We start from the raw sequence: 26,772 nt of genomic DNA, 5'->3' as shown, positions 1-26,772 counted from the left end.
GATAGGACACCTGTTTTGAGAACCACAGCCTGGAAAGGTCACTAGAACTCAGCCAGTACCTGCTTTTAGGCCTCTTAGGTCCTTAGCCCCATGACAGTATCTGGAGCTGCCTCTGGATCTTTGAGTTCTGGCGCCAGGTAGCCCAGGGCCACATTAGCCGATCCATGGACAGCAAGCACATTATGCTCTTCCTCATCCCCGCCAGCTGGGTCATGGCAGAGCCTTTAGTCAAGGTCTCTAGGCCAGAGCTGTGCTTGGTACAACACTTTGCTCCCCTGGCAGATAAGGGACCTTCAGGGCTGATCATCTTCCCCTCCATAACTAATTCCTCCCCTCCAGCCCATAGAGCCTCCTGAGGAAGATAGCCAAATCTCCTTTTGAATGCAAACAAAAATGTGGAAAAGCCAATCTTCCTCCAGCCTAAAGTCCTTTGTGGACTGACCCCAAAGATGAAAACTTTTATTAAGCTTTTCAAGAAACCATCATTCACTAAAATCCTTCCCATTCTTTCTTTTCAGCCTAACCCCTTTCTTTTTCTTTTTTTATTAGTTTTTATTTACCAGATATCTGCATGGCTAATTTTTCAACATTGACAATTGCCAAACCTTTTATTCCAATTGTTCCCCTCCTTCCCCCCCAGACGGCAGGTTGACCCATACATGTTATATATGTTAAAGTATAAATTAAATACTATATATGTATACATGTCCATACAGTTATTTTGATGCACAAGAAGAATCAGACTTTGAAATAGTGTATAATTAGTCTGTGAAGGAAATCCAAAATGCAGGTGGACAAAATTAGAGGGTTTGGGAATTCTATGTAGTGGTTCACAGGAAACTCCCCAACTTCTCCCACTGGGTGTAGCTGGTTCAGTTCATTCCTGCTCTTTTGGAACCAATTTGGTTCATCTCATTGTTGGAGAGGGCCTCGAACATCAGAATTGATCCTCATATAGTATGGTTGTTGAAGTATATAATGATCTCCTGGTCGTGCTCACTTCACTCAGCATCAGTTGATGTAAGTCTCTCCAGGCCTCTCTGTATTCCTCCTGCTGGTCATTTCTTACAGAGCAATAATATTCCATATCCTTCATATACCACAATTTATTCAGCTGTTCTCCAATGGATGGGCATCCATATGGTTTCCAGTTTCTGGCCACTACAAAGAGCTAAGCCCTTTCTTTTAGGAAAGTGTATCAAGAGGGTAAGCTAAAATAAGCACTTGCTTCCCAGGATTGTTGTGAGGATCAAATGAATAAATATAAAATTGGAAGGTACTTGGCACAATGCAGGAATTTAATAAATGTTGGTTCCCTCTCTCCCTAAGGCCCCAGGAAATGGATTAAAGATGGTAACAGGCCTTAGAGAAATATCTCAGGACTCATTAAAAGCATTGTTCTCCCCCAGGTTCTGAAAATATATTAAAGAGCTTTCTAAAAGAAGGAGGAATTGAGGCGTCGCAATCTCCTGTCTTCTATTTCTTAGCTTTGTGACATTAGGCAAGTCCCTTGCAACCTCTGGGCTATCTGGAAGCTGAGAGGCTAGATTAGATGGTGGCCCAGTGGGTTCCTCTCAGCTCTTAAATTTATGCTCATGTATTTGGTCTCACACCATATTTAGTCAAGCTTGCTTTTTTGTGGCTGTCATGCTGAGGAGTAGCAAGGAGGAGCAGAGTTTGGCCACTAGTGGGAATGGACTAGTAGCAACTCTATTACCCTGTATTATTCCCAACCCCCTACGTACTATTTCTGTGATGGTGGATGTATCGCTCATAACCTTGGGCTTCAGTTTCCTCTTCTGCCAAATGAGGGGATTGACCTACATGGTGTCTTATACCTCTACGATGGGTGGTCTTGGCAAATCCCTTCTGCTTCCCAGGCTTCAGTTTCCTATATAATTCCTAGAGTATTTTAAAGTTTGGAAATCACTTTACATATAGTAATTATGTCATTTGGTCCTCACTACAATCTTGGGAAGGAGGTACGGGCATTAACCTTATTTGCCAGAATGAGAAAGATGACCTGCGTGGGCTCACCCAGGTAGTGTCTGAGGCTGGATTTGATCTCCATCCCTCTTCAGTTCTGGCCCAGAGATCTCCTAGAGCTTCCTTCCTCCTCTAAAGTCCCAGGATGACGCAAACCCTTAGCTATCTGGTTCATTCTTCTGCCATAATGCAGCTGCAAAGTCCATTTTTTTCAAACTGCCAGTGTTGGGAGCTGCCCGGCTTCTCTTGGGCACCCATTTGGGTCTCACAAAATTCATCTAGATCGTAGCTTCTTAAACTTTTCCCCCTCAGGACCCCTTCTCGTCTGAGAAATTTTTACATGATCCCGGGTCTACAGGTATAGAAAATAGGTATGCAAATCAAGCCTTTATTGACAATAAATCAGTTTAGTTTTGTGATCTCCACATTCAGCTAGGGAAGTCCTTATGGTGGTGTGAGTCACAGTTGGAGAAGCTGGGGTCCCGATGTTCCTTTCCCGTAACCTTAAACACTTGCTGAACCCACCGCCATTTTCCACCCTCTAGCTGCTTTCAGTGGGAAGGCTGGGGTGAGAGGGACAGGAGCACTAGGTCTGGAATGTGGGACCAGGATCTGGATACTCATTCTCCCACTAAGTCTAGGGGTGACCTGGCCTTTTATTTTTCTTGTCAAGTCGGAATGGAAGTTGATCATTTCCAAGGTCCCTTCCTGTCCTCCTGCTCAGTTTCCAACCTCTCTTTTGGCTTTGGCATTCTGTGCTCTCTATTTAACCCCCGGTCCAAGTCCTCTCTCCCGAGACTTGCTGTGTTCTCACAGAATTGGTCCAGTTTGGTCGGCGGGACTCTCAGGACCCAACATGAGTCGTGCCAAGTCCGAGAAGGCCCCCAAAGGTTCCGAGAGGCTACTTGTGTCCGAGCTGTGGCAGAGCACTCCAAGCTCATGTTGGGCTGATGGGCCACAGCGGGACACACCATAACCCGACTCCAACGTGATGATGCCATTTTGGTGCGCTTCGAGAACAAAGGACAGCAACCGGGCCCATCAGGCAGCGGGCGGAGATGTACATGTCTTAATAGCTTTCCTTCTGCCAGCCTCTGAACGGAAGCTCACAATAATTAGAAGCCATGGAAGCATAAATAGAAAAGCTTTTATTTGGTTAGTAGGGTACAGTGTCATTGGCGCTCTATGGCTCAGACGGACCGGGCTGGGGATTTTCTTCCGCGCGTGTGTTCTTTAGGCAGCTCAGAGGAAGGCAGGGAGACTTGTGGCCTCCGGGGTGGTGTGAGAGGGGAAGGGGGAAGGGAACACTGGTTTCTTTTAGCCCAAGTCAGGGGCCTGTCAAGCAGCCTCAGTCTGAGCTGGGGAGCAGCCAGTGGTCCCCGAGTGCTGGAGAAGGGGCTTTGGGATGGTGGTAGGATCCCTTGGCTCGAGATGGGTGGGGAGGGCATGAGGCGCCTTCTTTCCCAGAGCCCTGGGGTTGTCTGGACGCCCTCACCCAGGGGGCCCCTCCCTTGTCCACCTCCCCCCAACACAGCTGCCGGCTCTCTGGTATCTCTCGCAGTGAGCTTTGGAATCTCCAGGCAGGGGTTAAAAGGCCAACACTGTAACAAAAGGACCCCTGCCCCCTGCCAGTTGTCCCCTCTCCCCAAGCTGAGCCCCTGAAGTCATGGGGAAGAGAGACCGGCCCTGGATTTCAAGCTAAAGAATTTCTCTTCAAATTCCAGCTCAATTCCTTGTTAGCTCTGGGACTTGTCGCGAGCCACTTTCCCCTTTGGGGTCACTTTCTTCCTCCCTAAAAAATGGGGTTTTTTTCCCTAAGGCCTCTTGAAAGCCTTTGATCTTTTGAACGCAAGTGCCCCCCCAGCCAAAGTTTGCATCAGCGTGCTGCTTGGGGGGGTGCTATTGGTGAGGCTTTTTTCCCCCGGGACTCTGGGAGTGGAGAGCCACCAGCAGGGGAGGGTTGTTCCACAAAATGATGGCTGCTTGCCTGGGGCGGGGAGAAACTAATGTTACTTTGAGTGGGTAATGTTTGATTGGAGGGAGGGATGGAGGAGCAGGGGGGGGGGTCAGGCACCCCAAACTGAAGGCATCCCCTGGGACTGTGGGAGAGATCCCTGGGGCCTCCCACAAGCAGCCACTGGGAGAGGGGCACTGAGCTCCGGCTGCTACAAATGGCGGAGCCCTTCGAAGTATCGGGAATGGCTGCCAGGCTACCGGGGGGGGGGGGGAAGGTCAGAGGCAAGGAAGGGAGGGAAGCAGGGACCCCCCACCCCTTGACTTGTCTGGGGAGCTCAGGAGGCAAAGGCCCTGCTCAGGCTGTGGGAGGGGGGACAGAATCCATCCAGCTTCTATTAGGCGGCCCTGTCCCTGGTGCCCGAGGGAGGTCGTTTGCAGAACCGGAAAGAGCAAAGGGGGGGGGGATTCTGGCCAGCGGGCCCAAGCACGCCTTCTGCAAACAGCAGCCATAGAGGCAGCTCTGAACAGGGAGGGAGGTCGTGGATCTGGTTCCCTGAGAAACCACCGTCTATCCTCCAAGCTCCCACCCCAGCACTTGGGACCTCGTCTTTCCAGCCAATCTGGCTATTAAAAAGGGCAACAGGTGACCAGCTGCCTCCCCTAGAATCCCACAGGACTCCCCGAGAAAGCGAAGCACGTAGATTTCTTTGCTATCTGTTGCTCTCTCCCACCCCTCCTCCTCCCCTCTTGTCTTCTCCCACTGGCATGAGTTGCAGCCCAAGGCCACTGGCCCCTTCTGCCTCTTCTGTGCCTTGGTTCCCCCAAGCAAAGAGCGGTCAATTACTGCTCAAAGGTCCCTTCAAGCACTGCTGAGCCCAGCCTTGAGGGGGACCCCAAGGGACTTGGCTGGCACTTCCAGCTCCTCAGGGCGACAGCACGTGTGCATATGGCTACATGGGATCTTACATTCAACTATATACATTGTTGAAAGGCTAGAGTAATCACTTAAATTAAAGACAAACAGAAATATATTAGTATCATAGAAGCTTCAACCTAGTGCTCCTTGGGAAGGAAACGTCTGGTAGACAGACACAGCAGAACCTTGGGGAGGGTTAGACGTCTGCTTAAAGATTTGTGAAGAACAGGGCCGAGCTGGGGGTAGGAGGAGCAAGCGCTCTAGGCAGAGAGGGCCTCGAGGCCTCAGAGGCCAGACATGGAGGTGGAATGGGCCCGGGCAAAGGCATGAAGGGAAGGAGAAGGGCAGCCTACACCTTGGGCCAAGCCAGCAGTGGGGATGATCCATGACTCAGCTCACAGTTGTGGCCACACCACGAACCAGTAAGGGGCCCTAGATATGGTGGGGTGAACTTCAGGGTGAAAGGTGAGACACTTTGTTCCATAGTTTTTCAGAGATGTTCCAACGGGTGTTACAGAAGCCCCTCTAAGGAGGCCTCTTGGGGTTTTGTGAGGTTTGGACTTTTTAGCAAATGTGGGGCTCTAGTTGTTGGCCAGGGAGTTCCTTAGTCCCCTCTGACTCTGGAGCGGGCTCTTCACACAGGAAGTCTACCTTTAACGCTCATTCGGCATTCCTGAAGGAAACTGCCGACTCTGCCAGCTCTTTTAAGGAGTTGAACAGAGTGGATTCTTTTTTTGCTTTTAACATTTCTTACTTGTCTTCCTGTGTCCTTAAAGCTAATCCTGACAAATACATGGATTCTGAAGGTCCCAGGCTCCCTGTTTCCGTGATGGGGATGTCCAGTAAAAATTGTTCTTGGCCCTTGAATATCATGGGGAGGCTGCTTTCAACAGGAGAAAGTGGAAGCATGGGGAATAATGGCTGGCAGAAGTAGACAGAGTACTGGTTCCACCCGGCAGGGATGGCAAGGAAGACCAATTTCTGTCTGGCTCATGACCATTTCCCAAGGGTGGCTTGGGCTGCTCCTCCCATGTGGTCTTTGGTTATTTGGTCTCTAAATGAGCTCGTCTCATTCACAATAGAACTGTCCAAGACAAAGAGAGATGAATCTAAGTGTGATTGTTGGGTCTCACCATGACCATGGTGAGACGCTGGGAGATAGGGGAATAGAAATACTAGACGGGCAATTCCCTGGTCCTCCCATGCCATGCTGCTCTTGGTCCTCTGGAAGGTCAATGTTACGTTTAATGGAACAGACATTACTGTCAACTACCGGTCAAGCAATAAAACTTCCAGTTTTCATTTTCCAAAATGGAGGGGGCTCCAGAGGGGCTAGAGCTCCTCTTTGCTCCTTCAGTTCTCATATGTGGAAGCATGGAATTTTCCAGAGCTTCCTCTCCCCCTGTCCTCCACCGCCTGCTCTCAAGCCCTGGGTCTGCGGTTGGTAAACCTGGTTTGGAATTCTTGTTCTGTGATTTACTAGCTGGGTGACTTAAGGTGAATTCATCTGCTGCTGCTTTTTTGTCATGGTGCCGGAGAGGCTTAGAATAGAATTGACAATACATCTAATCATGTAACCGGCAGAATAAGGCAAGGTTCTGGGCTCAGTAGATGTTTCTGGAAACCGGTTGACTTGGCTGGTAAGCTCATGGTTACTTTTGGCCTCACTGTTGCCCCATACTGTCACATTATGTGTCAAGAGCAATCAACTCTCAGGGAGAAATTTCCAGAAATCTCAGGCCGCTTGGGAGCCTCTCCTAAGGGGCCTGGCCAATATCACTGGGTGGAAACAGAAGGATGGGCTTACCGATTACCCTTTCCTTGATAGGGCCTTGAGTGTGCCCAGCAAATGTGGGTACGTGTTTACACACACAACTCTGTCAGGTGCCATTACAAAGATATGAAGCACATCATTAGGAATACCTGGAGGACCCAAAGGGAATCATGGGAGCAAGGTACCCAGACAGCCGTGGGACAGCACAGGGGTCATCCAGCGTGTGGTAGGGCCTATGGAGTGGATGCGGGCTGGGAAGGCGGAAATAGGGTCCCTGGAGTGTGTTGAAGATCACCAGCAGCATGAGATAGCCAGGGAAGTAGAGAGGTCGGAGCACTGAGGGGAAACACTGGCCACACGCTGCTCTGACCTTCTCCGTTCAAGCACCTGCCACTGAATTCTACCGGGTTCTTGGATGGTGTGGGGGACTGAGAAACACCTTTGAAGGTTTTAGGTGTTGTGACTGGGGTGGGGCTGGAGCTATGCTGGCTTGGCGTTCCATCGGGGAGGTCTTATGGTGTGGCCTGGGTGTGGGTGTGTAATGGTTACCGGGGTGTATACTGGAGGGGGTGGGGGAAGCAGTAAAAGTAGCACACTCCCTAGGTGGAGTCTGGTTTGCTGTGTGGTCTGGGAAGTGAGGTCCCCAAAGAAAGAGCAGAGACTTTCCTCGAAAGATTGCCCCCTCCCTCTGCCTTTCCTGTCCCTGTGACAGTACAGCTGTGAGAGGCACTTATGGATTGATTCAGAGAAAGAGGGGGGCACTAGGGCAGATCGCAGATGCTGTAACTGAGGTGGGGAGGGGCTAGATGGAGGAAAAAGGCCGGCCACAAGTTACACCAGGGAGTCAGAGTAGTGGACCACAGAATTGTAGTCCGGGGGCGGGCTATGGCACTCAAGGGCTGGATCCAAGGGGAGGAGAATGGAGTCCTCCAGGGCATAGGCCAGAGGGTCATCCTCATCCAGCTGGGCTGGTGCCCCGGCCTTCAGAGCTGCCTTCTCCTCAGACAGCAGCACCGATTCATTGCTTCTGCTGGTTGCTCTCAGGCTGGGGAAAGAAGAGCAGAAGGTGATTGAGCACAGTGTGGGACGTACGGTCTTTCTTATCTTGGGATGAGATGTGGACATGAAGGGGCCTAGTCTGAGGCTCCCCCATAGGAGGAGGCCCTCAGGACTAAGCCAAGGGCCACATTTCTTCCTGCCAGTGCCATTCTAGCTGGGGATACCTCGTACTGAGGCCGGCTGTAAATTCCTGGGGGTAATGGACAAGGGGACCCCAGCCCAGGACCATTGCTCCTTCCAGCTTGTGTCCCAAGTGGACTCTAGAACTACATTGTTTCTTTTTTTTTCAGTTCTATCTGACTCCATGACCTCATTTGGGTTTTTCGTGTAAAAGATACGAGAGTGTTCTGCCATTTTCTTCTCCAGCTCATTTGAAAGTAGAGGAAACAGGGTAAAGTGACTTGGCCAGGGTCTCACAGCTAGGAAGCTAGGTCCTCCTGACTCCAGACCTGGTGCTCTATCCACTGCAGCAAAACCTAGCTGACCTAGATATTACAAGTAAGAATTGCACAGGCATGGCCTCTCCCAAATTTGAGAGGCAGGAGGGAGTGCTACAATGGAACATTCAGAGCCAGAAGACCTCATCTGGAATTCAGGTTCTGCACTTTTCCAACTGTGTGTGACCCGGGAATCCCTCACGGTGTCTGTCGGACCCTAATTCCTTCTCCTTAAAATGGGGGGGTACCTGTACTGCCAACTTCCTGGGGTGTTATAAGGAAAGCACAGCATCTATGTAGCTTGATTGGTGCTTCTTGATGCCCAAGAAAAGCTTATGACACGAAGGAAGTCTTGAACCTAGTCTTGAACCTAGGGTGTGCTGGTAAATGTTTAACAACTGGCCCTCTGGGAGGAAAAAAAAAAATGGGCACATGACACTTTTAACATTGAGTCTAGACAATCGGCAAAACGATCACTTGAACCCCGATTGATGGTATTTGCCGATTTCTGAGATTGTATGAACTGGCTCATCCTTTTCAAAGGGCTGCAATTCTGAAAGGCCACAAAGCTTAAGGAGATGGGGGGCTGATGGTAGCATTTCAGGCATCTGCCAGCAGGTGGGGATTGAGTCCTTCCGTTACTCATATCCATATAGCCGGGGTGAAATGAAAACATTTGATTTCATTGCCTCAGTTTCTTCCTGTATGAAATGGGGTAGTTGGACTCTATGGTCCCTAGAGGCCCTTCTCACCATAACATCCCCTAAACTTGACTTTCTAGTTGCTCCGACCACTGTCGGCAGTCCACCTCATAGATGCTTTGAGGTGTGGCATCTTGCTGACACGGTCCATTATTCCTAAGGTCATCGAGGGGACTCTGGGATGCCGCAGGTTTGCCCTATGCGGCTCCCAGCTGGGATAGAGGATGGCAGCATTGTTCTTGGGATCAGAGTCTTCTCAGATAAGTGAGGGAGGTCTGGCTACTCTCCCAGCCTGCTCCATGACCTGGCTTGGCCACGGACCTACTGAGGTGTTCGCTGGAAAGGGTCCTCACTGTTCCTTACTAAGTCATTTGGGGCTTTTGAAAGAGTGACATTTTATATCTGCTTTCGCCAACGTTGGCATCACATTCCCAGTACCTTCCCCTTCCCCATCCGCTGAGCGTACTTCGAATCGCAGAATCTCAAAGCTGGTAGGAGCGTTTGAGATCAATCATCCAATGCTCTCTCTCCTACCTTCTCTTTTTACAGAGAAATAAACCGAGGTTCAGAGTGGGGAAAGGAACTTATCCAAAGTCACATAGATCTTTACTGAACAGTTGGGGTTTCTAGAATGACCACAGATGTCCAACTTGCAGCCTACTCACTACAAATGACACTGGGGAATGCTTAACCAAACCAATGGCAATCCAACATGAGATTTTCTAAGTCAATCTGTGGCCTACAGGCCTGTTTATCCTTGAGTTTGACCCCATTCGCGTAGACTGGCACATCTCATGCCCAGCTCTTTGTGATGTGACCTCAATAAACAGAGGCTGCAGCTTCAGATGATTTTGTCCAAGAGCTCTTATCTAACCTGTAAAGGGCTAAAACTGAGCAATGCACTTGGATAATGGAGCACGTGAGACTAATTGCCAATTGGATGGTTCCCTATTAACTTGTGTGAAGTTTGACCCTCCCCAGCTATTCTGTGCTGACTGGATTGGTGGGACAAAGAGGGGGGAGTGATGTGTGTGGGGGGAGTAGGAGGAGGAGGAGAAACTTGGGTCGTGGAACTCAAGCTCTCTCGCACTCGTGGCCTGGCGTTGGAGGGTGACCGTAAAAGATCAAGAATAAAGACATTTAGTGATCCTGACTCCAGCTGATTTCTGGGAAGACAGAGTTCCAGCACTAACCTAATCGGGATTAGCTTTGGCCAAGCCCCCTCAAAAACCCCAGCCCCTAATTCTGTACAGACGGTCTCTCTCTCCCTCCGCAATCAGCTGGCAGAGAACACTGATCCAGTGTCATGGAGATCTGAGTTCAAATTTGTTTTCACATATTTACCACTAGCTGTGGGCAAGTCACTTCATTGCCGTCTGCCTCAGTTTCCTTAATGTGTAAAATGTGGATCATAACAGTACCTATCTCCTGGGATTGTTGTAAGCATCAAATGAAATGATAATCATAAATCACTTTGCACAGAGCCTGGCGCATAGTAGGTGCTTAATAAATGCTTATTTCTTTCCTTCCTTTCATCTACAAGGGACCCAGTTTAGTGTTGACATCCCCTTTGAAGTGGGTAAAGGAAATCAGGCAGAAAGGAATAGGTACCAAGGCCCATGTTTCTACGGGTAGCAGTGTCCAGGGATACTAAAACTTTCTGGAGAGATCAGAGGTTTCAAGGTGGAAGTGTAGCCCCTTCATTATGCAACAGAAACCAAGGCTCGGAAGGGCTAAGTGACTTCCCCCCCAATCACACAGGTACCAAGAGGCAGTGCCAAGATTTAGACCCAGGCCCCCACACCCATTCAAGGGTAGACTCTAACCCTGGATGTGGAATATAGAAGGAGGGCCCGGGCAGAGCATTAGAAAGAAGGGTACAGTCAAAATGACCACTTCAGTGCCAGACAAAGGCAGCTGGCTTTGGGGTCACGATTGCAGAAAATTCAAATTTCATCTTTTCTACTTATTATCTGTATGAGAATGGGCAAATGGCTTCACCTCTCAGTTTGGACCTCTGGGAAATAAGGAAGAAGGTTGGACCTGATGGCTTCTGGGAGCCTCTGATCTGAAAATGGGTACATCACACTGGACCTCGAAGAATGTTTGGGCAGAATCCAGAGATAGGAGCATGGGGACTGAATGTGGATGACAACATAGTATTTTCATCTTTTTGTTGTTGTTGTTGCTTCTTCTTTTTCTCTTCTTTTTTCCCTTTCGATGTGATAAATTCAGCATGATAAATGTGGAAATAGGTTTAGAAGAATTGCATGTGTTTAACCTATACTGAGGGGGAGGGAGAAAAATATGGAAGGCAAGCTATTGCAAGGGTGAATGGTGAAAACTATCTGCATGTATTTGGAAAAATAAAAAGTTATCATAAAAAAGAAAGAAAAGCAATGTCAAATAAAATATATTAATTAAAAAAGACTATTTGGACAAAAAGACCTTGGTCAGGACCCTGGTAATATGAACTCACTGTAACTTTCACTGGCATGGGAGCGACACGGGAGGAAGACCTTTATTGGGCCCACACGTTGGACATTTCTGCCTGGTCTTTCTCTGTACTTCTTTATTCTCAGCTGGGTTCCTTATTTGCCGGTAACTATAGTAGGAAGTAACTTAAACAAAGGCAGAGGGGTATTAAATGGGAGAGAAAGGGCTCTTCCTTCTGTCCGTTTCCCTAGTTAGCTTTGGGAGAAGGGGATGCAGGCTGGGTCGGGGGTGGGCAATGACTGCGGACAATGGGACAGCTGCCCAGGGAGTCAGGGATAGCAGGGGTCTGGAAGAGAGAGATCCTTCTGCTCCTCCTAGGGCCCTTTATCTCTGCCACAAGCCTTATTGTGGGAGGGGCATTCTCTCTGGTGATACTGGGTCTACCTACCTCCTTTTATTTCAGATTCCAAATTGGGTATCTGGGGAAGGGGGAAGGGCGGGCACACACACAGAGCCTAGGCCTAGTAGAAAGCTAAGGCCCACCTTTGCCAGGAGGCTCGGGGCTTTGGGTCCTCAGGATGGAGAGCTAGGCTAGTCAGCCTTTAATGAGTATTTCAGGAGCCTCTTTTGCAGAAAACATGGATTATGGTGTCTCTCTATTTTTATTCCACTCTCAGCTTGGAAAAAACTATGTAGATTCTGTCTTTTTATTGTTTTTTTTTCCCCTTCCTTTTCTTCCTGTTGTCTTAATTCAGTCATCACTCTAAGAAGCTCTAGCCAAGTAGAAACCCAATCTCCCTGATGTTCTGATAAGAAGAACAGGGCAGGGACCCTGGAAGGGGCCAGCCTCAAAGTGCCAGAGATCAATATAATTAGGGAAGCTAGGGGGCAGTTAGAAAACCCATTTTTGTTTTTGCCAAGAATTCTGGTCCAGATTCAAGGGGGGGGGGGTTTGGGGCTGGCCCAGAGGACAGCTTGACCTAGTTAGTGGTACTCAGCCTGGAAGTAGCCTGGCCTGAGCCCTGTGTGAGCTGGTAAATAGGCTGTAGGCTCTGGCAGAGGTCTGTTTTTTTTTTTAAAACTCCCTAGAGACTATTGTTACATGGAGAAGTAGCAAAAGCAATCCCTGAAGCAGAAAGTTGGGGAAAATTTTTGACAGCCAGTGTTTGATAAAGGCCTCATTTCTAAAATATAGAGAGAACTGACTCAAATTTAGAAGAATCCACACCATTCCTCAGTTGATAGATGGTCAAAAGATATGAACAATTCTCAGATGAAGAAATTAAAGCTATATATCTAGTCATATAAAAATGCTCTAGATCACTATTGATTAGAGAAATGCAAACTAAGACAACTCTGAGTCGACTGGCTAAGATGATAGGAAAAGGCAATGACAGTAATGGGACACTAATGCATTGTTGGTGGAGCTGTGAAATGAATGACCCAACCATTCTGCAGAGCAATTTGGAACTATGCCCAAAGGGCCATAAAACTAGGCCTATCCTTTGATTGGGCAGGATCACTACTGAGTCTGTTTCTCAAAGATAATAAAAAAGGCAAAAGAACCCACATGTGCAAAAAATGTTTGTAGCAGCTCTTTTTGGAAATTAAGTGGATGCCCATCAGTTGGAGAATGGCTGAATAAGTTATGGTATATGAATGCTATATTATTGTTCTATAAGAAACACTGAGCAGGCTGATTGCAGATGTACATGAACTGATGCTGAGTGAAGTGAGTAGAACCAAGAGAACATTGTACGTGGCAGCAAGATAGGTGATGATCAACTCTTTTCAGCAATGTGGTGATCCAAGAAAATGGCATCCACATCCAGAGAAAGAACTATGGAAGCTAAATGTGGGTGGAGGCATAGTATTTTCATCTTTTTATTTGTTGGTTTGTTTTTCTCCTGGTTTTTTTCCCCACTTTGGTCTGATTTTTCTTGGCCTGGTTTTTTTTTTCCTGGCCTGAGCTCCTGCATAGGCTAGTGATAGATTTGACTTCAGAGGCAGGAGCAGCTGGGTTCAAGCTGCTTCTGACACATATTGGGTATGTTCTTTGTGCCCTTCTAGTATTCAAATTACAGAGCAGGAGCATATCTGCCTTGGAAGGAGTTACCCCACTGGGAGATACAGGACACTGAGCAAGCCACGAGTCCAATTAAAAAAAGTTTCTAGTGTTGCACTAGATGTCGGGGATATGCTGGCACAAGTTCCAAACAAGAAACGCAAGGAGGAGGATGCTTCTGGGAGGTGATAACGTGGACATCTAAGATGAGATGATGCATTTGAAGAAGGGAGAGGGCATTTAAATCTGGGGAGTGAGGGAATGCTTCCCAGAAGAGATGGCACTTGAATTGGGCCTCAAAGTCTAAAAGGTAGAGGTGAGGAGACAGCATTCCAGGAAAGTTGGCTCTCCTACGCAAAGCAATGGAGGAGGGAAATAGGATGCTAAATTTGGGGGACAATGAAAAGCTTGGTTCGGTTCAAGTGTAGAGTGTGCAAAGGAACTAAATAATGTTATAAGTGAAAGTGAGATGAGAAGAGCTTCCAATGGCAGAGGAAGTATCTTAATCCGAGAGGGACGCTCGGATGGGGGCTTTGGAAAGCTCATTCTGGCAGCTGGATAGAGACAAGGATGGTCAGACGGGATGGGGAGATCAACTGGGGATGAAAAGGGAATAGAGAATCTGTTGAGGATTTAGAATGAGCCAAACTTGGTCACTAATTGGATTCTGGGGATGAAACAGAGGAAAGGGCTGACAATTTGAGGCTGTGAATTTGGGCCACTCCGTGAAAGCTAGCAGAAGGGATGGGATCTGGGGGGAAAGCTGAATTTTGTTTGGGACATGTGGTGTTTTGAGATGCCTATGGGGACATTCAAATGGAGATGCCAAGTAGGCAGATGATGCTTGAGGAGAGGGATCAGGCCTGGATTGATAGAGCTGGGAGTCATCTGAGGAGACACAATCACTGAGCCCATGGGACTCAATGAGGTCATCAAGTCAGAGAACATTAAGAAAAAAAAAGAAAAGGGTCTCAGCCTTGGGGGACCTCTGGGCTTGGGGAAGGGGGCATTTATGATCATCCGCAGGCCCTTGCTTCCCCTGTCTCCATTGCACCAGGAAGCCTGCCCCTTTCTGTGGCAAGAGTAACAGGATGGGTAGGCCAAAGACATGTGTCTCTCCTCCAGCCCCAGTGGACCCTCTGTACTCACGCTAATGCCACGAGTCCATATGGCCAGGATCGAGTCTCCAGGCGCTTCATTGAAGGCAGCATCAGCTCTCTCTCCAACTTGTTTTCCTGGACAGAAGCAGGGAGAAGGGTCAACGATTTTAAATGTAACTCAACTCTAACGCCTCCGGCTTGAAGATTAGAAAGGCTATACATCTTTGCTGGCTGCTTGCCAAGGCACTGTTGAGGCACATAAATCGAATATATTTGTTCCCATTTCTATAGATAAGGAAATGGGCATCTATGGGCCAGGTCCCCTTCACGTACAGTGTTCTTTATGCTATGTCACACGCCCTCCTTTCTGAGGTCTTAGTGGCCAGCAAATAGATCATGAGAACTGATGATGCCCAGTGGTCTGGCAGCCAGAAGAAGATCAGAGCTAGCTGTGTGACCCTCGGTGAATTCCTCAACCTCTCTGAACCCATTCCTTTCCTTGTTCCAGGGATGAGGGAAGACCACAAAGGAATGATTCACAGTTCTATTCTGCTTCCTCTCACACGGACTGGTACTGTAGAAACCACCTGGAACATCGGTAAGAAGGTGATGGATGAGCCAACTTAAGAGATGCTTAACCTGAGCCCTGACTTAGATACTTGGAATCTGAAATCCTGGGGAGGAATCTGTCCATATTAGAGCTTCGTGAGCCTCAGTTTTCTCATCTGTCAAACTGATCGAGGCTTTGCTTTGAGCTAGGCTTCAGGAGGTGACAGTAGGTAGGGCTGGGGAAGACTTCACAGAAGAGGAAGCCCCCGCAATGACTGACCGATTCAAAGGAGAGCTGAGAGCCCTTCAACTCAAAATCCATGATTCCTGAGATGGGCTCCAACCTCTTTCTATTAAAGAGAAGGAAAGTCAAGTCATTTGTCCAAGATCTCTCCATTCCAGAGCTGGAACTGGCAGCCAAATCCTTGGAGAGCAGGATCCACAGCTCAGGTGGAGCTAGGTGATGGAGGAAAGGAAGGATTCTCTTCACTCCAGGCATGGAGTGGAAATGTACAGAGATAGAAGAAAGGATGAGATGGGGGAGGAAATGCCCCAATATTTCTGACTCTCTCCAAACCAATTCCTATATGTGTGTGTGTGTGTGTGTGTGTGTGTGTGTGTGTGTGTGTGTGTGTAATACATATATACATACACACACACACACACACACACACACACACACACACATATATGTAAAATGGTGGTGAGGGCAGCTAGGTGGTATGGCAATGGATTGAGCATCAGGCCTAGAGTCAGGAGGGCTTATCCTGAGTTGAAATCTGGCCTTTGGAACTTCCTAACTAGGGATCCTGGGCAAGTCGTTTGTCTCATTTTCCTCATCTATAAAATGAACTGGAGAAGGAAATGGCAAACCCCTCCAGTGTCTCTTCCGAGAAAACCCCAGATGGGATCATGATTAAAACAAAACAAAACAAAGCAGGTGGAATACAGGGCCTACGGCCTTAGAAAGGGTGCTTCTGTTTGCCTCAGTTATTTCATCCGTAAAATAATATACCTGCTTCCCAAAAGTTGCTACAAGGAATCAAATTAGATCATATTTCTAAAGAGCCTGGCAAACTGCAAAGTCCTAGAGAAATGTGTGCTTTTTAAATTATTATTAACTCCCTGTTTGCACCCCCTGCCTGACTCCCAACTCGCCCCCATTCCCGTTCTCTCTCTTGCCCTTCTCTCATGTAGCCCTCCTTTTTGCACAAGAGTCTTGGTAATTCTTCAGCTTTGTATCAAATGGAGAAAGGAGGAAAGGCTCACCTCTGGTCTGGTCTTCTTGAGTTCCACAAGGACCTCACTGGAAGTCTTGCTGCTCAGGAGGCACATCTGGGTACCAAAGTTGCTGCGGGAGAGAGGGAGAATTCAGCCCATCTGTCATTGCACCAGAAATTTCTGAGCAGGTTCATGGTAACGTGGGGAATGCTCAACCCTCAGGTTTTGCCTTTGGATTCTACTCCCGGCCTTTGTTGATAGCCTAGAGAGAACTGCCACCTGAGCTCAAGTCCCATTTGCGGACACCTCCATGGATCTTTGTGTGCGAATGCAGGAGTGTGAGAGTGGAAGACACCTGCTTGGCCCATACCTGAAAGAAACCTCCCTCTGTCTCATCAAAGAGGTGGTCCCCCACCCGTTTGAAGATCTCCAAGGAAAAGCAACTTCTCACTTCATTCTACCAAGTAGCACACCAAATTGTCGGGGAACACTCCCTGGCGCTGAACCTAAACTGACCTCTGCACCTTCTGCCCCCTGCTCTTGGGCCTGCTCATTCGGGGCCAAACACAACAAAGCAGATCCTTCCTCCACAGGACAGTCTTTCAAACCCAGCTAGCAGGCTGTGGCTTTTCTTGTCCAGGGTAAAGCTCCCCAGATGAGAGCCACAGGAGCTTATGTGTGGAGAGGCAGCGGAAAACATCGCACTGGGCACCAACAAGCAGGGGAACATTTCGGCTTTGTCATAGTTTAGCTGAGAGAGGCCACGGGCCTGCAATTGAAGAGATGGCCCTCTCTGGAGGGAGAAGAGGCCATTAGGCAGAAGGGCTGGTTGGAGGACATGCTGCAGAGGGGAATGGAGAGGAATTGGCAAGGGATTGAGGCCTTCCTCTCCCTCTCTTAGGGGATTGCAAACCACAGTTTAACAAACAGGTCTAGGAGAGGGTCCTTCAACAACTGGAGGACAATTGTCATGGAAGATATGGGCTGTCCCGCCTCTCCTGCTTGTTTCCTGTGTGAGATGTTGAGCAGATCTTTTAACTTTCCTGGTTCTCAGTTTCCTCCCCTATATAATGATGGGTTGAACTTGATGATCCCTGTCAGCTCTGACTCAATCATATTTACCTCAACTTTTCAAGCCATTGGTCTTTTACTTTTATGGATTCCTGTGCAAACTTTTCCTGTACTTCTGGATCTAGTTGAGCCTCATCTTCTCCAGGAAGTTCTACCTCCTCCTTCCACCCCACAGTGATCTCTCCCTCCTGGAAATACCTCTGGGGCATACAGGGCATGTGGTTCAAGGCCTTGGCCTTGAACAGTCTTTCCATATGGAGCCAGTACAAAGATGGCTAGGTTTGGGGATGGAGGACCTTGGTTGAGATACTGATCCTACAACCCACATGTGCAAAAATGCTTGGTCGGCCCTTTTTGTAGTGACTAGAAACTGGAAATTAAATGGATGCTCACCAATTGGAGAATGGCTGAATAAGTTATGGTATATGAATGTTATGAAATGTGGTGTTCTTGTTTGGGTTTTCTGAAGGTCTTGGGAGCAGCCTTCCTTTCAGCAGATTAATCACCACTAGAATGGCCAGGTCCAAAGTCTTTTTTATCTCCTTCACAATCTAGTTTCCTTGCCTGGGGCCTGGGCTAGTTTTCTTGAGGCCTTTCCAGGTCTTGGTTTCAGTGGGGGAGGTGCAGGAGGCCAGCCAGCGGGAGCCTGACCGAAGATGGAAATGAATGTGTCTCCTTAGCTCTGAGAGCTTGAGCTCCCGCCTCCGGTCCGCTTGTCTTCTCTGGCTCCGACTCTGGCTGAAGCTCCCAGCTTCTATGCTCTCTTATAATGACATTACCATAGCTGTGGATCTTGTGGAACTTTATTAAGTACTAAGTACATGTATTGAACTAGAAAACTATTAAGCACCATGCTAAAATACAGAACCATGGTCTCTATCAATTCCACTCAGTTAACACCTTGTGAGAATCCTTGTTTCAGAGTTCTGGCCCATAACAATGGCATATTATTGCTCTGTAAGAAATGACCAGCAGGAGGATTTCACAGAGGCCTGGAGGGACTCACAGGAACTGATGCTGAGTGGAATGAGCAGGACCAGGAGATCACTGTACACTTCAACACCAATACTGTATGAGGATGGATTCTGATGGGCGTGGCTCTCCTCAACAATGAGGTCATTCAAACCAATTCCAATTGTTCAGTAATGAAGAGAGCCATCTACACCCAGAGAGAGGACTGTGGGAACTGAGTGTGGACCCCAACCTAGCATTTTCACTCTCTGTGTTGTTGTTTGCTTGCAGTTTTGTTTTACTTCTCAGGTTTTTTTTCTTTCTTTCTAGATCTGATTTTTCTTGTGTAGAAATATATGTATACATAAATTGGATTTAACATATATTTTAACATATTTAACATATATTGGACTGCCTGCCATCTAGAGGAGGGGGTGGGGGAAGGAGGGGAAAAGTTGGAGCAGGAGGTTTTGCAAGGGTCAATGTTGAAAGGTTACCCATGCATATGTTGTGTAAATAAAAAGCTCTAATAAAATCAATTTAAAAAAAAAGAAATACTGACCATACCCAACACCCAAAACATTTTTCCATTCTCAGCCCCCGTTCGTTCCTCTGACAAATGAAATAGTGAAACCAAATGAATTCTGAGGTTCTGTTCGGCTCTAAATCCAGAGTCTCTGAGCTGGAGAGTTAATGCCTAGAATGGTCTAGACTGTTGTATCCCCCTTACCGGTTGCTCTTACAAGCTAGTGAATATGGAGGAATTCAACCAAAACTTGGTGAGGTGAATTGAATGGGGAATGAGAGTAAGGTGGTTTAGCTTTATAGCCTTATCTTTGTCATTAACTTTCCTCTCTGAGACTCAGTTTCCTTATCTGTAAAATGAGGCCGTTAGGTTGGGTGAATTCTAAATTCTTAGAGCATAAAATATTTGAGCCAAAAGGTACTTTAGTGATAACTAAAAGGAGCCTTGGACATCAAGTCCAAACTCTTCGTATTACAGATGGATAAACTGAGTCACAGAGCAAGAAAGTTAGCACAGGTAGAGAGCAGTTTGTACCCAGGTTATTGGACTCTTAATATCTCTCAGCATGTTTGTGAGGCCTTCCTAGCATTAAGAGTGCAGAAGTTCATCTCCTCTCCTTCCAGCTCCAATTCTTCTATTACTTCTTATGCTAAAATTCTCATGAAAAATCTCCCAGGCTTCAAGGGGCAGGAATGGCCCCAGTGACATAATCTTCACCTGTCTTCCTCGGTGCTCTGGTGAGTAGAGTCACTGCTTGCATTCTCTTCCATGGGACTGGCCTTGAAGTCGAGCTCTTTGTCAATCATGTTGAAAGGGATGTAGTCTTTTCCTTCCTGTACAGGCAAAAGAGACATACCTAAATTGCAATGCCCCACCTCTCTCTGCCTGGCTTTCCTCCCTGGGGCCGTCCTGGGGATTGAGGCTATAGGTCCAAGCCTGGCCAGTAGGAGGCCTCAGGTTTGAGTGAGGTTCTCCCGCGGCTCCAACAAGGGTTTTGTGGGGCTCAGACAGCGACTTCCATTGGCTTAGGAGGGATTGATTAGAACACTAGGGTTTGGGCCCTGGACCCATTACTAACCAGTCCCACTGGGCTTCCGTTTCCTTATCTACACCATGCTGCTATTGAACTATAACCTCTTGGCAAACACGGTATGGACTATCAGAGCGTATGAAACGGAAAAGAACAGGGAGTATGGAAGGTTGCAACGGCAGAACTGGGAGAGACCTTAGAAGGCCTTTTCACATGCTCCATTTTCTCTGTTCTAAGGTCTCTCCCAGCCCTGCCATTCTATCAGACACTCCCATGTTTGTAGTGAGGTGGTGGGCAAGGGAGGGTGAGGGGGGTCCTTGTCTTAGATTTGGAGAGGGCAGGCAATACTTGCATGGGTGACCAGGATTACAAACTACCTGGGCTGAGATGAGAAAAAAAAAGAAAGATCTTTTTTGAGAAAAAAAGATGGGGCCGTACCTTGAAGTCTCTTCTATTAGAGACTGAAGAAACCTGGAAGGCCAACTAGTCCAATCCCCTTTATCTTACTGAGAGCCCCAGCAAGGTGAGGTGGCTTGTGTGAAGTCCCATGTGCTATCTCAGGAGCCTGTGTCCTCGCCCCTTAATCCCCATGAAGCTGACAGTGTAAAAATGATCAACTTCATTTGTGTCGATGAGCAGAGAAAGGCTCAGAGAAATGGAGTCATTTGGCCAGGGTCACGGCTACGAGGCATACAGGCAGATTTTAAACCTTTTCTCCCGTCTCCAACCCATAGTAATGACTATAAGGGCAAATCTGATAGCCCCACCTGGCAGTGGGAGGACAGAGATATGAGGCTGGGCATTTGCAATGGAGCCCAAGCTTCCATATGGGGATCCATAATGTCCTGGGAGGGGCAGCTCTGGCTTCAAACAGAAGAGCTCATGGGGCGAGATGAAAGGAAAGGCAAGAAGAGGAGGGAGCGGGTGAGGGTGATGAGTGCCCAGCTAGTAAACCCCGTGGCACGTGAATAAGGCCTGCTCCTTGCTTCCAGCTCCACTCAGTTGAGATGAGGACCAGCAACCTGTTACTATCTGCAGCATTAACTCCTTCACTCCCTACATTGTAATTCTCCCAGAATTCAGCTCCTATTGGGGGCCAGAACTGAGTGGGATGGGAATCTTGTAGGATGATTGGCCCCTGGCTGAAAGTGTTTACAAAGAGGGAAAACTGTGGCCTTTCACACGATTTCTTCATAATTCCCCCCTCTATATTTGTCTCCCTGAGACACTCCCCTCTTTTTTCTCTACCATTCCTCTGCTTTTATTTAATGGAAGTCAAAATCAGGAACTCACTCTGCTTTCCCAGCAAAGTGAAACTCTTCCTTCCATTCTGGTTCTCTCTATCTTTCTCTCTCTCTCTCGTGTGTGTGTGTGTGTGTGTGTGTGTGTGTGTGTGTGTGTGTGTGTGTAAGAGTATGCACGGAGATTGAGTTGAGGCAATAAGAGGTTCATGGTGCCAACTCAGTTCAAGGTTCAGTCACTAGAAAGAGACCGAGTCCCTTCTCTCAAATATTATGGCAGCACACTTGGGTTGGGAAGTGGTTTAGGAGGCAGGGAGGGCTAATACAGTTGCTTTGGTTTGAATAACAAGCGAGGGCATGGGACTAAAAGCCATGGGTCCCAGGCTTACCAGCTTATGACATGGGAAACTAATTCAAGAGGAGGAGGAGGAGATAAAAGGACTATGTTACTCCATCCAGAGTGTGGGGCTGCTGTCTCCCTAATTAGCTTCCAGTACGTTTTGTTTTTCTGTTCCTAGGTGTGTGCATCTCATTTCAAAAATGGAATCCCTGCTCCCCTGCACCTGGCTCCTAGGCCTTCCCACCCCACCCCACCCGGATGGTCCCAAGCTGGTTTCTTCCCTGAGGATCACAAAGCCCTGTTTGCTCTAACTGGATCAGGAGCATGGGCTACATACATACCTGCTGAACACTGGCCTGCAGGAGATCCCCAAGACGCTCAACCAGCTCGGTGAAAGTGGGTCTCTCCATGCATACACCGTTCCAGCAATCAAGCATGGTCTCATAGCTGCAGGGGGGGGAGGAACACCAAGAGGGTCACACTAGACATGAAAACCACCTGCCCCCAGGCAGCTCTGGGAGCCAAAGCATCCAATACGAGGTTAGGCACCTCAGTGCAGTAGTAGGCAAATGCCCAAGATGAAACTGATGGTAAATAGCAGAACGGGACTCAAACTCAGGTCTTCCTGACTAAGCAAGTCGGTTGGTTGCCGTCTGTACTACGAGGGCCAAAATGGCATCGCTATGTTGGGGTGAAGGTACAGTGTTTCTGTCTCTGGCTAATCATAGCAATATGAACTCAGGAGGGGCTAGCCCAGATCAGGCACCAATAGTCCGTGTGAATCCTGGATGTGGAGATGCCTCAGGCGGGGGTAGTCCCCTCCTCCCTTTCTAGTCTTCACATGCCTTAGTGTCTGAAATGTATGTACCTTGTGACACAGTCCTGGCTTCATCCATGAACAAAAGCCTGCATCTCTCAGCTCCAGAGATTCCCTAGCTGACCTGTAGGCCCGGAACACTCTCCCTCCTTCCTCCCTCCTCTGACTCCTGACCTCCTGGGCTTCTTGTAGGGCCCAACTAAAGCCCCACTTCCTACAGGAAGCCTTTCCCCAATCCCGCTTAATTCCAGGGCCTCCCTTCTGAACATTATTTACTATTTATCCTGGATAGAACTGGTTTGTGCATTCTGTTTGCTTGGTGTCTTTCCCACTAGATTGTGAACTTCCTGAGGACAAGGATTGGCCTACCTTTTGCCTCTTTTTGTATCTCCGGCACTTTGCACAATGTGTTGTGCTCAATTGATTTCTGATCCTTAGACTCTGAGCTCGGTGCCCTTTTTACTCTCCCTTCAAATTGAATCCCCATTCTAATCCCCAAAGCTAAATAGGAGTTTGGGCAACTCGTCTTAGGCCTTTTCACAACAAGTATTTTACCGCTGAGTCTTTACTCCATCAATTCTTCTGAAGAGGAACTGAACAAATAGTAGGTGCAGAGCTGGGACCAGAACCTGCCAATGGCCAATGTGACTGCGAATAAGCCACCTTGCCCTCTCCACGTCTAAGAAGTGAGTATCAGGTTAAACTCCTTTACCTTCTAGAGGAGAAGCCAAAGGTTCCTTCTCAATCTTTGATCTTTGAGTCAGTTCCCAGGCACTCACTGAGACTTCCCCAAATGGGCATTCGGGTATCAAACCCAGCAAAATTCAACTTTGGGATCTTTAGCCTAGAGAACTTACATTTCTGGAGTCGAATACTCAGGGGATTTCATTCGGCTGCCTTCCTTGAGTCTTAGGCAAAAATCCTCATCTATTTGTACCCCTGGGTATGGTGACGCACCTATGGAAGACAAAGACATTTCAGATCCAGATATTTCTCTGCTGTGGGGGGATTCCCAAGAAATGCGGAACAGGTCTTAGAACCTCAGTGGACTGCTGAGGGAGGGCAGCCTTTAGGAATGGGAATACTTCTGAAGGAGGTGACTTGTATCCCAATCAGTCTGAGCCAAGAGACTTTGGCCCAGAGCCAAGACTCTGATGATCATTTGTAAAGGGCTGAAACTCTTGAGTTAACGCACTGAGGCCTAATTACCTTAAGCTTAATTACTTAAGACTAATTACCAATTGGACAACACCCTTTAAGAATACGCTTGGAAAATGGCCCTTCCCACTATCCTGTGCTGGCCCAATCGTTTGGCATATATAGAGAATTGTGGGAGGGACGAGGGGGTAGAGGAGACTAGCCAGAGTCACTTCTGGGTGGGAGACGAAGAGGCAGGTCGCAGAGATCCTGTGTCCATCCCGTTCACTTCTACTGCTAAAGACCAAGAATAAAGATCAAGGACTTTTGCTTATCCTGACTCCGGCTGATTCTAAGGCATCGGGGTGCTAATGTAGTCATCACAATCATTAACAATCAAGACAGATAACAAGCCAGCCAAAAAAAGTGTGGCGTTGTATTTGGATTTAGGAGTCTGGAAGCCAAACTTCTAGAGTTGTTGTGAAGATCAAATAAGATAATATTTGCAAAGTGATTAACAATATGCCTGGCACATAGTAGGCACTTAAATAAATGCTTTTTTCCTCCTCGGACCTGTGGAGATGTTGGATGTGATGGCCTTGGAGGCCCCTTCCAGCCTGCCATCTTTGATCCTACGACTAGATCATTTGGGAAGTGCGTCCTAGTTGATGAAACCAGGTTCCTGATATCATACTGCTTCCGAAAGTGTGGGATCTCAGCAATTCAGCTATTGTCTTTTCACAGCTCAGGAAGAGCTGGAGAAAGCATGCCCATGGGTGGTTGTGGTGCCTTTCATTGCCCAAAGGAGCATAGCCTGGGAGCTCCAAAAAAGAGGGCAGAAGTCTTGGGTGCCAAGCCTCAGTATTCTAGAATCTGAGCGGAGCTAATTAAAAAAAGGAAGGCCCCAGGGAGAGGACGGAGACCAACTTAAAGAGCTGAGAAAACACTGCACTCCAACTCGGGGTCCCCAGGTGAAGTCCAAGCTTTGCTAATGACTAGCTGGGTGACTTTATGATACTCATTTTTTCATTCCCAGCCTTCCTTTCCTGCCCTATCGAATGGGAGGTTGACTCAGGCAAAGGCCTACAAGGGCCCTGCCATCTCCAGGGCCAGACTCCAATAGATGCGGTAACTCTTCCCCTCCCTGGGCCTCAGTTTTCTCCTCTGTAAAAGAATGGGACTTGACTCGGTGGCTTCTGAGGGCTCTTCTAGCTCAAATGTCCCATGATTCTGTGACTCCCCCACCCCTCAGCTCCCTCTACATCAAGGGAGTATCTCAGCACTGGACAGCAGGACCTGGCACCTGGATCACATGTGTAGAGGTTACTGATGAGGCTCTCTTTTTCCTGGCAGCATGCTCTGGCCCTAACCTGGGTCCTGGGGAATTTAGCCTTTGCAACTTCACAGGCCAAATGTGTGGACCCCTCCTAATTGTTTATTCTTTTCCTCAAAATGCTGTTAGGACCTAATGTGCCCAGTGAAGAGAAGCCAAACTTCTTTCCATGGGGGTTTCTTTGGAACATCAGGGAGGAAGTGGACAAATAGTGCCAATAAGAGGAGCAGGGCAAATGGGTAGTCCCCATGCAGCAGGAGGCTGCATCCCTAGGCCGGCCCTCCGTTTTTATTGCTCGTTTCTAAGGGGAGTGCTTCAGTGGGTGGGGAGACAGGAGTGTGAAGAGAGCAGTCCTAGTTGCTGGGTTCTGGGCCCACAGGGAAGGGACATGAAAGTGGAATCAGAGTAGCTCATACCACTCCGCTGTCTAAAGATGCTTTTCTTGTCCCAACGAGATAGGGAGCAGGAAAATGATCACTCCCATTTTACAGAGGGAGAAGCAACTAAGACTCTTAGTCAAAATCATAGGATCCCTGATCTCAAACTGGAAAGGGCTCCAGGGAGGTCATCCAGTCCAACTCCCTCAGATTACAGAGGGGAAACCTGAGGCCCAAGTGGGGAAGAGATTATTCCAACGTCACAGGGAGGAATCTAGACCCAGAGCTGGAAGAGATCTCAGAGATCATCAGGTATAATCCCTTCAGGTTACACAGGGGAAACTGAGGCTGAGGGAAATTCAATTTTTTGCCCACGGTCACACGGGTATTAAATATTAGAAGTGAGACCTGAACCCACATATGACTTCACGGCCCGTGCTTTCTTTGGTACCACACAAGTGCAGTATCTAGAATAAGGGACAACTACTGTTCTCTGCCCTGCTTGTACCTATTATATTCACTTTTTCTGGGTCACATTTTCAGAAAAACAATGAGAAGCTGGAGGATCAGGAGGGAGTAAATACAAAGGCATGGAGATGGGAGATGAAGAATGTAATGGAGAACACATGGAGAGTAGTAAGGGGCAGAGGTGGGATTTGAAGCCAGGGCCTCTTGTCTCTGAATCCAACACTGCCTCATGCTCCCTCTGGCCTCAGGCTTCTTCAGCCAACAGAATCCATTTCTAAAATCTTGGTTCTCCACAGCGTACACAGAGCTCTGATGCTGGAGAGCAGAAATGGCGAGTTCATTTTTGATTGTAGGCGTGACTTATTTGACTGAAGGCTAAATTGTGTGATTAGCTTTCAACAGAAATCTTTTCTTCTGGGTCTTAAACGCCCTTTAGCTCTGAGACAAGACCTAGAGACAAGCAGTTCTGGATGAGAGCCGACGCATCCCCTGTAGGGAAGACAAACCTCTTTCCATGCTCTTGCTTCACAATGATCTATCAAGCTTTGAATCCATCCCCCTGGATACCCAGGGACATCAACTTCTGATCAAATATTTGCCGGCTGTTTCGTTTGTTTCCAAAGTGGGGATGCCCAACGTCCCTTCATAAGAGCCCTGCCTGGACCACGGATACAGGGTTTTGGATTCAGGGCCCCAAGAGGACATTCAGAGAAAGCGTGTCGTTGCATTGTGCTCCGGGGGCCTCATGTTCCCAGTCTTCCCATACAGTCTCTGCTCTGGCTCAAGCCCTCATCCCCTCTTGCCTGGAGTATGGCATCAAGCTCTCTTTGGGTGCTCCTGCTTCAGGCTTTCACCCACTCCAATCCATCCTCCACTCAGCTGGCCAAAATGAAACTCTTAGAATGCAGATCAAACTCTCCTTTTCTTCTCTTTGAGATCCTTCAATAGCTCCCTATTGTGCTTCGAATAACATGAAATGATAATTTTTAAAAACTCCTTGGCCTGCCACGTAATGTCCTCTGGGCTCTGGCTCTCAGCTGCCTTTATGGGTTTTGGTCATGCTACTGACCTTTGTCCAGTCCGGCTGTCCTAGTAGTGGTTCCCTTGAGGCCTAGAAGGAATTCTTCTGCCTTTACTTCTTTCAAAGACCAACTCAGCGACATCTTCTCCACAGGGACTTTCCTGACACCCTGTTCCCCCCGGTTAGCTCATTACTACTATCTCTCTCTTAAACATTTTGTATTAAGCCCAGTCACCTTGTCACCAACTTGGGTCTAGGTT

General features: G+C 48.0%; 1 protein-coding gene across 2 annotated transcripts in view; it reads right to left on the bottom strand.

Annotated features, from left to right (window-relative positions):
• Positions 1-3,113: 3,113 nt before the first annotated feature.
• LOC141548207 (vascular endothelial growth factor receptor kdr-like) overlaps positions 3,114-26,772 on the bottom strand; it is a 179,102-nt gene continuing 155,443 nt past the window's right edge. For both annotated transcript variants that reach the window (XM_074276906.1, XM_074276907.1), the window contains exons 25-30: positions 23,034-23,133; positions 21,701-21,806; positions 19,466-19,581; positions 16,249-16,330; positions 14,480-14,565; positions 3,114-7,677 (exon numbers count right to left, since the gene is read on the bottom strand). In XM_074276906.1, coding sequence (XP_074133007.1) covers positions 7,464-7,677; positions 14,480-14,565; positions 16,249-16,330; positions 19,466-19,581; positions 21,701-21,806; positions 23,034-23,133 — 704 coding nt within the window. In that variant the 3' untranslated portion in view covers positions 3,114-7,463. The remainder of the gene's footprint in view (positions 7,678-14,479; positions 14,566-16,248; positions 16,331-19,465; positions 19,582-21,700; positions 21,807-23,033; positions 23,134-26,772) is intronic.

Source organism: Sminthopsis crassicaudata, chromosome X (genome assembly GCF_048593235.1).
Source record: "Sminthopsis crassicaudata isolate SCR6 chromosome X, ASM4859323v1, whole genome shotgun sequence".
Taxonomy (NCBI): Eukaryota; Metazoa; Chordata; class Mammalia; order Dasyuromorphia; family Dasyuridae; genus Sminthopsis; species Sminthopsis crassicaudata.
The sequence above is the reverse complement of the archived record's forward strand: the minus strand, read 5'-3'. Positions and strand labels throughout refer to the sequence as shown.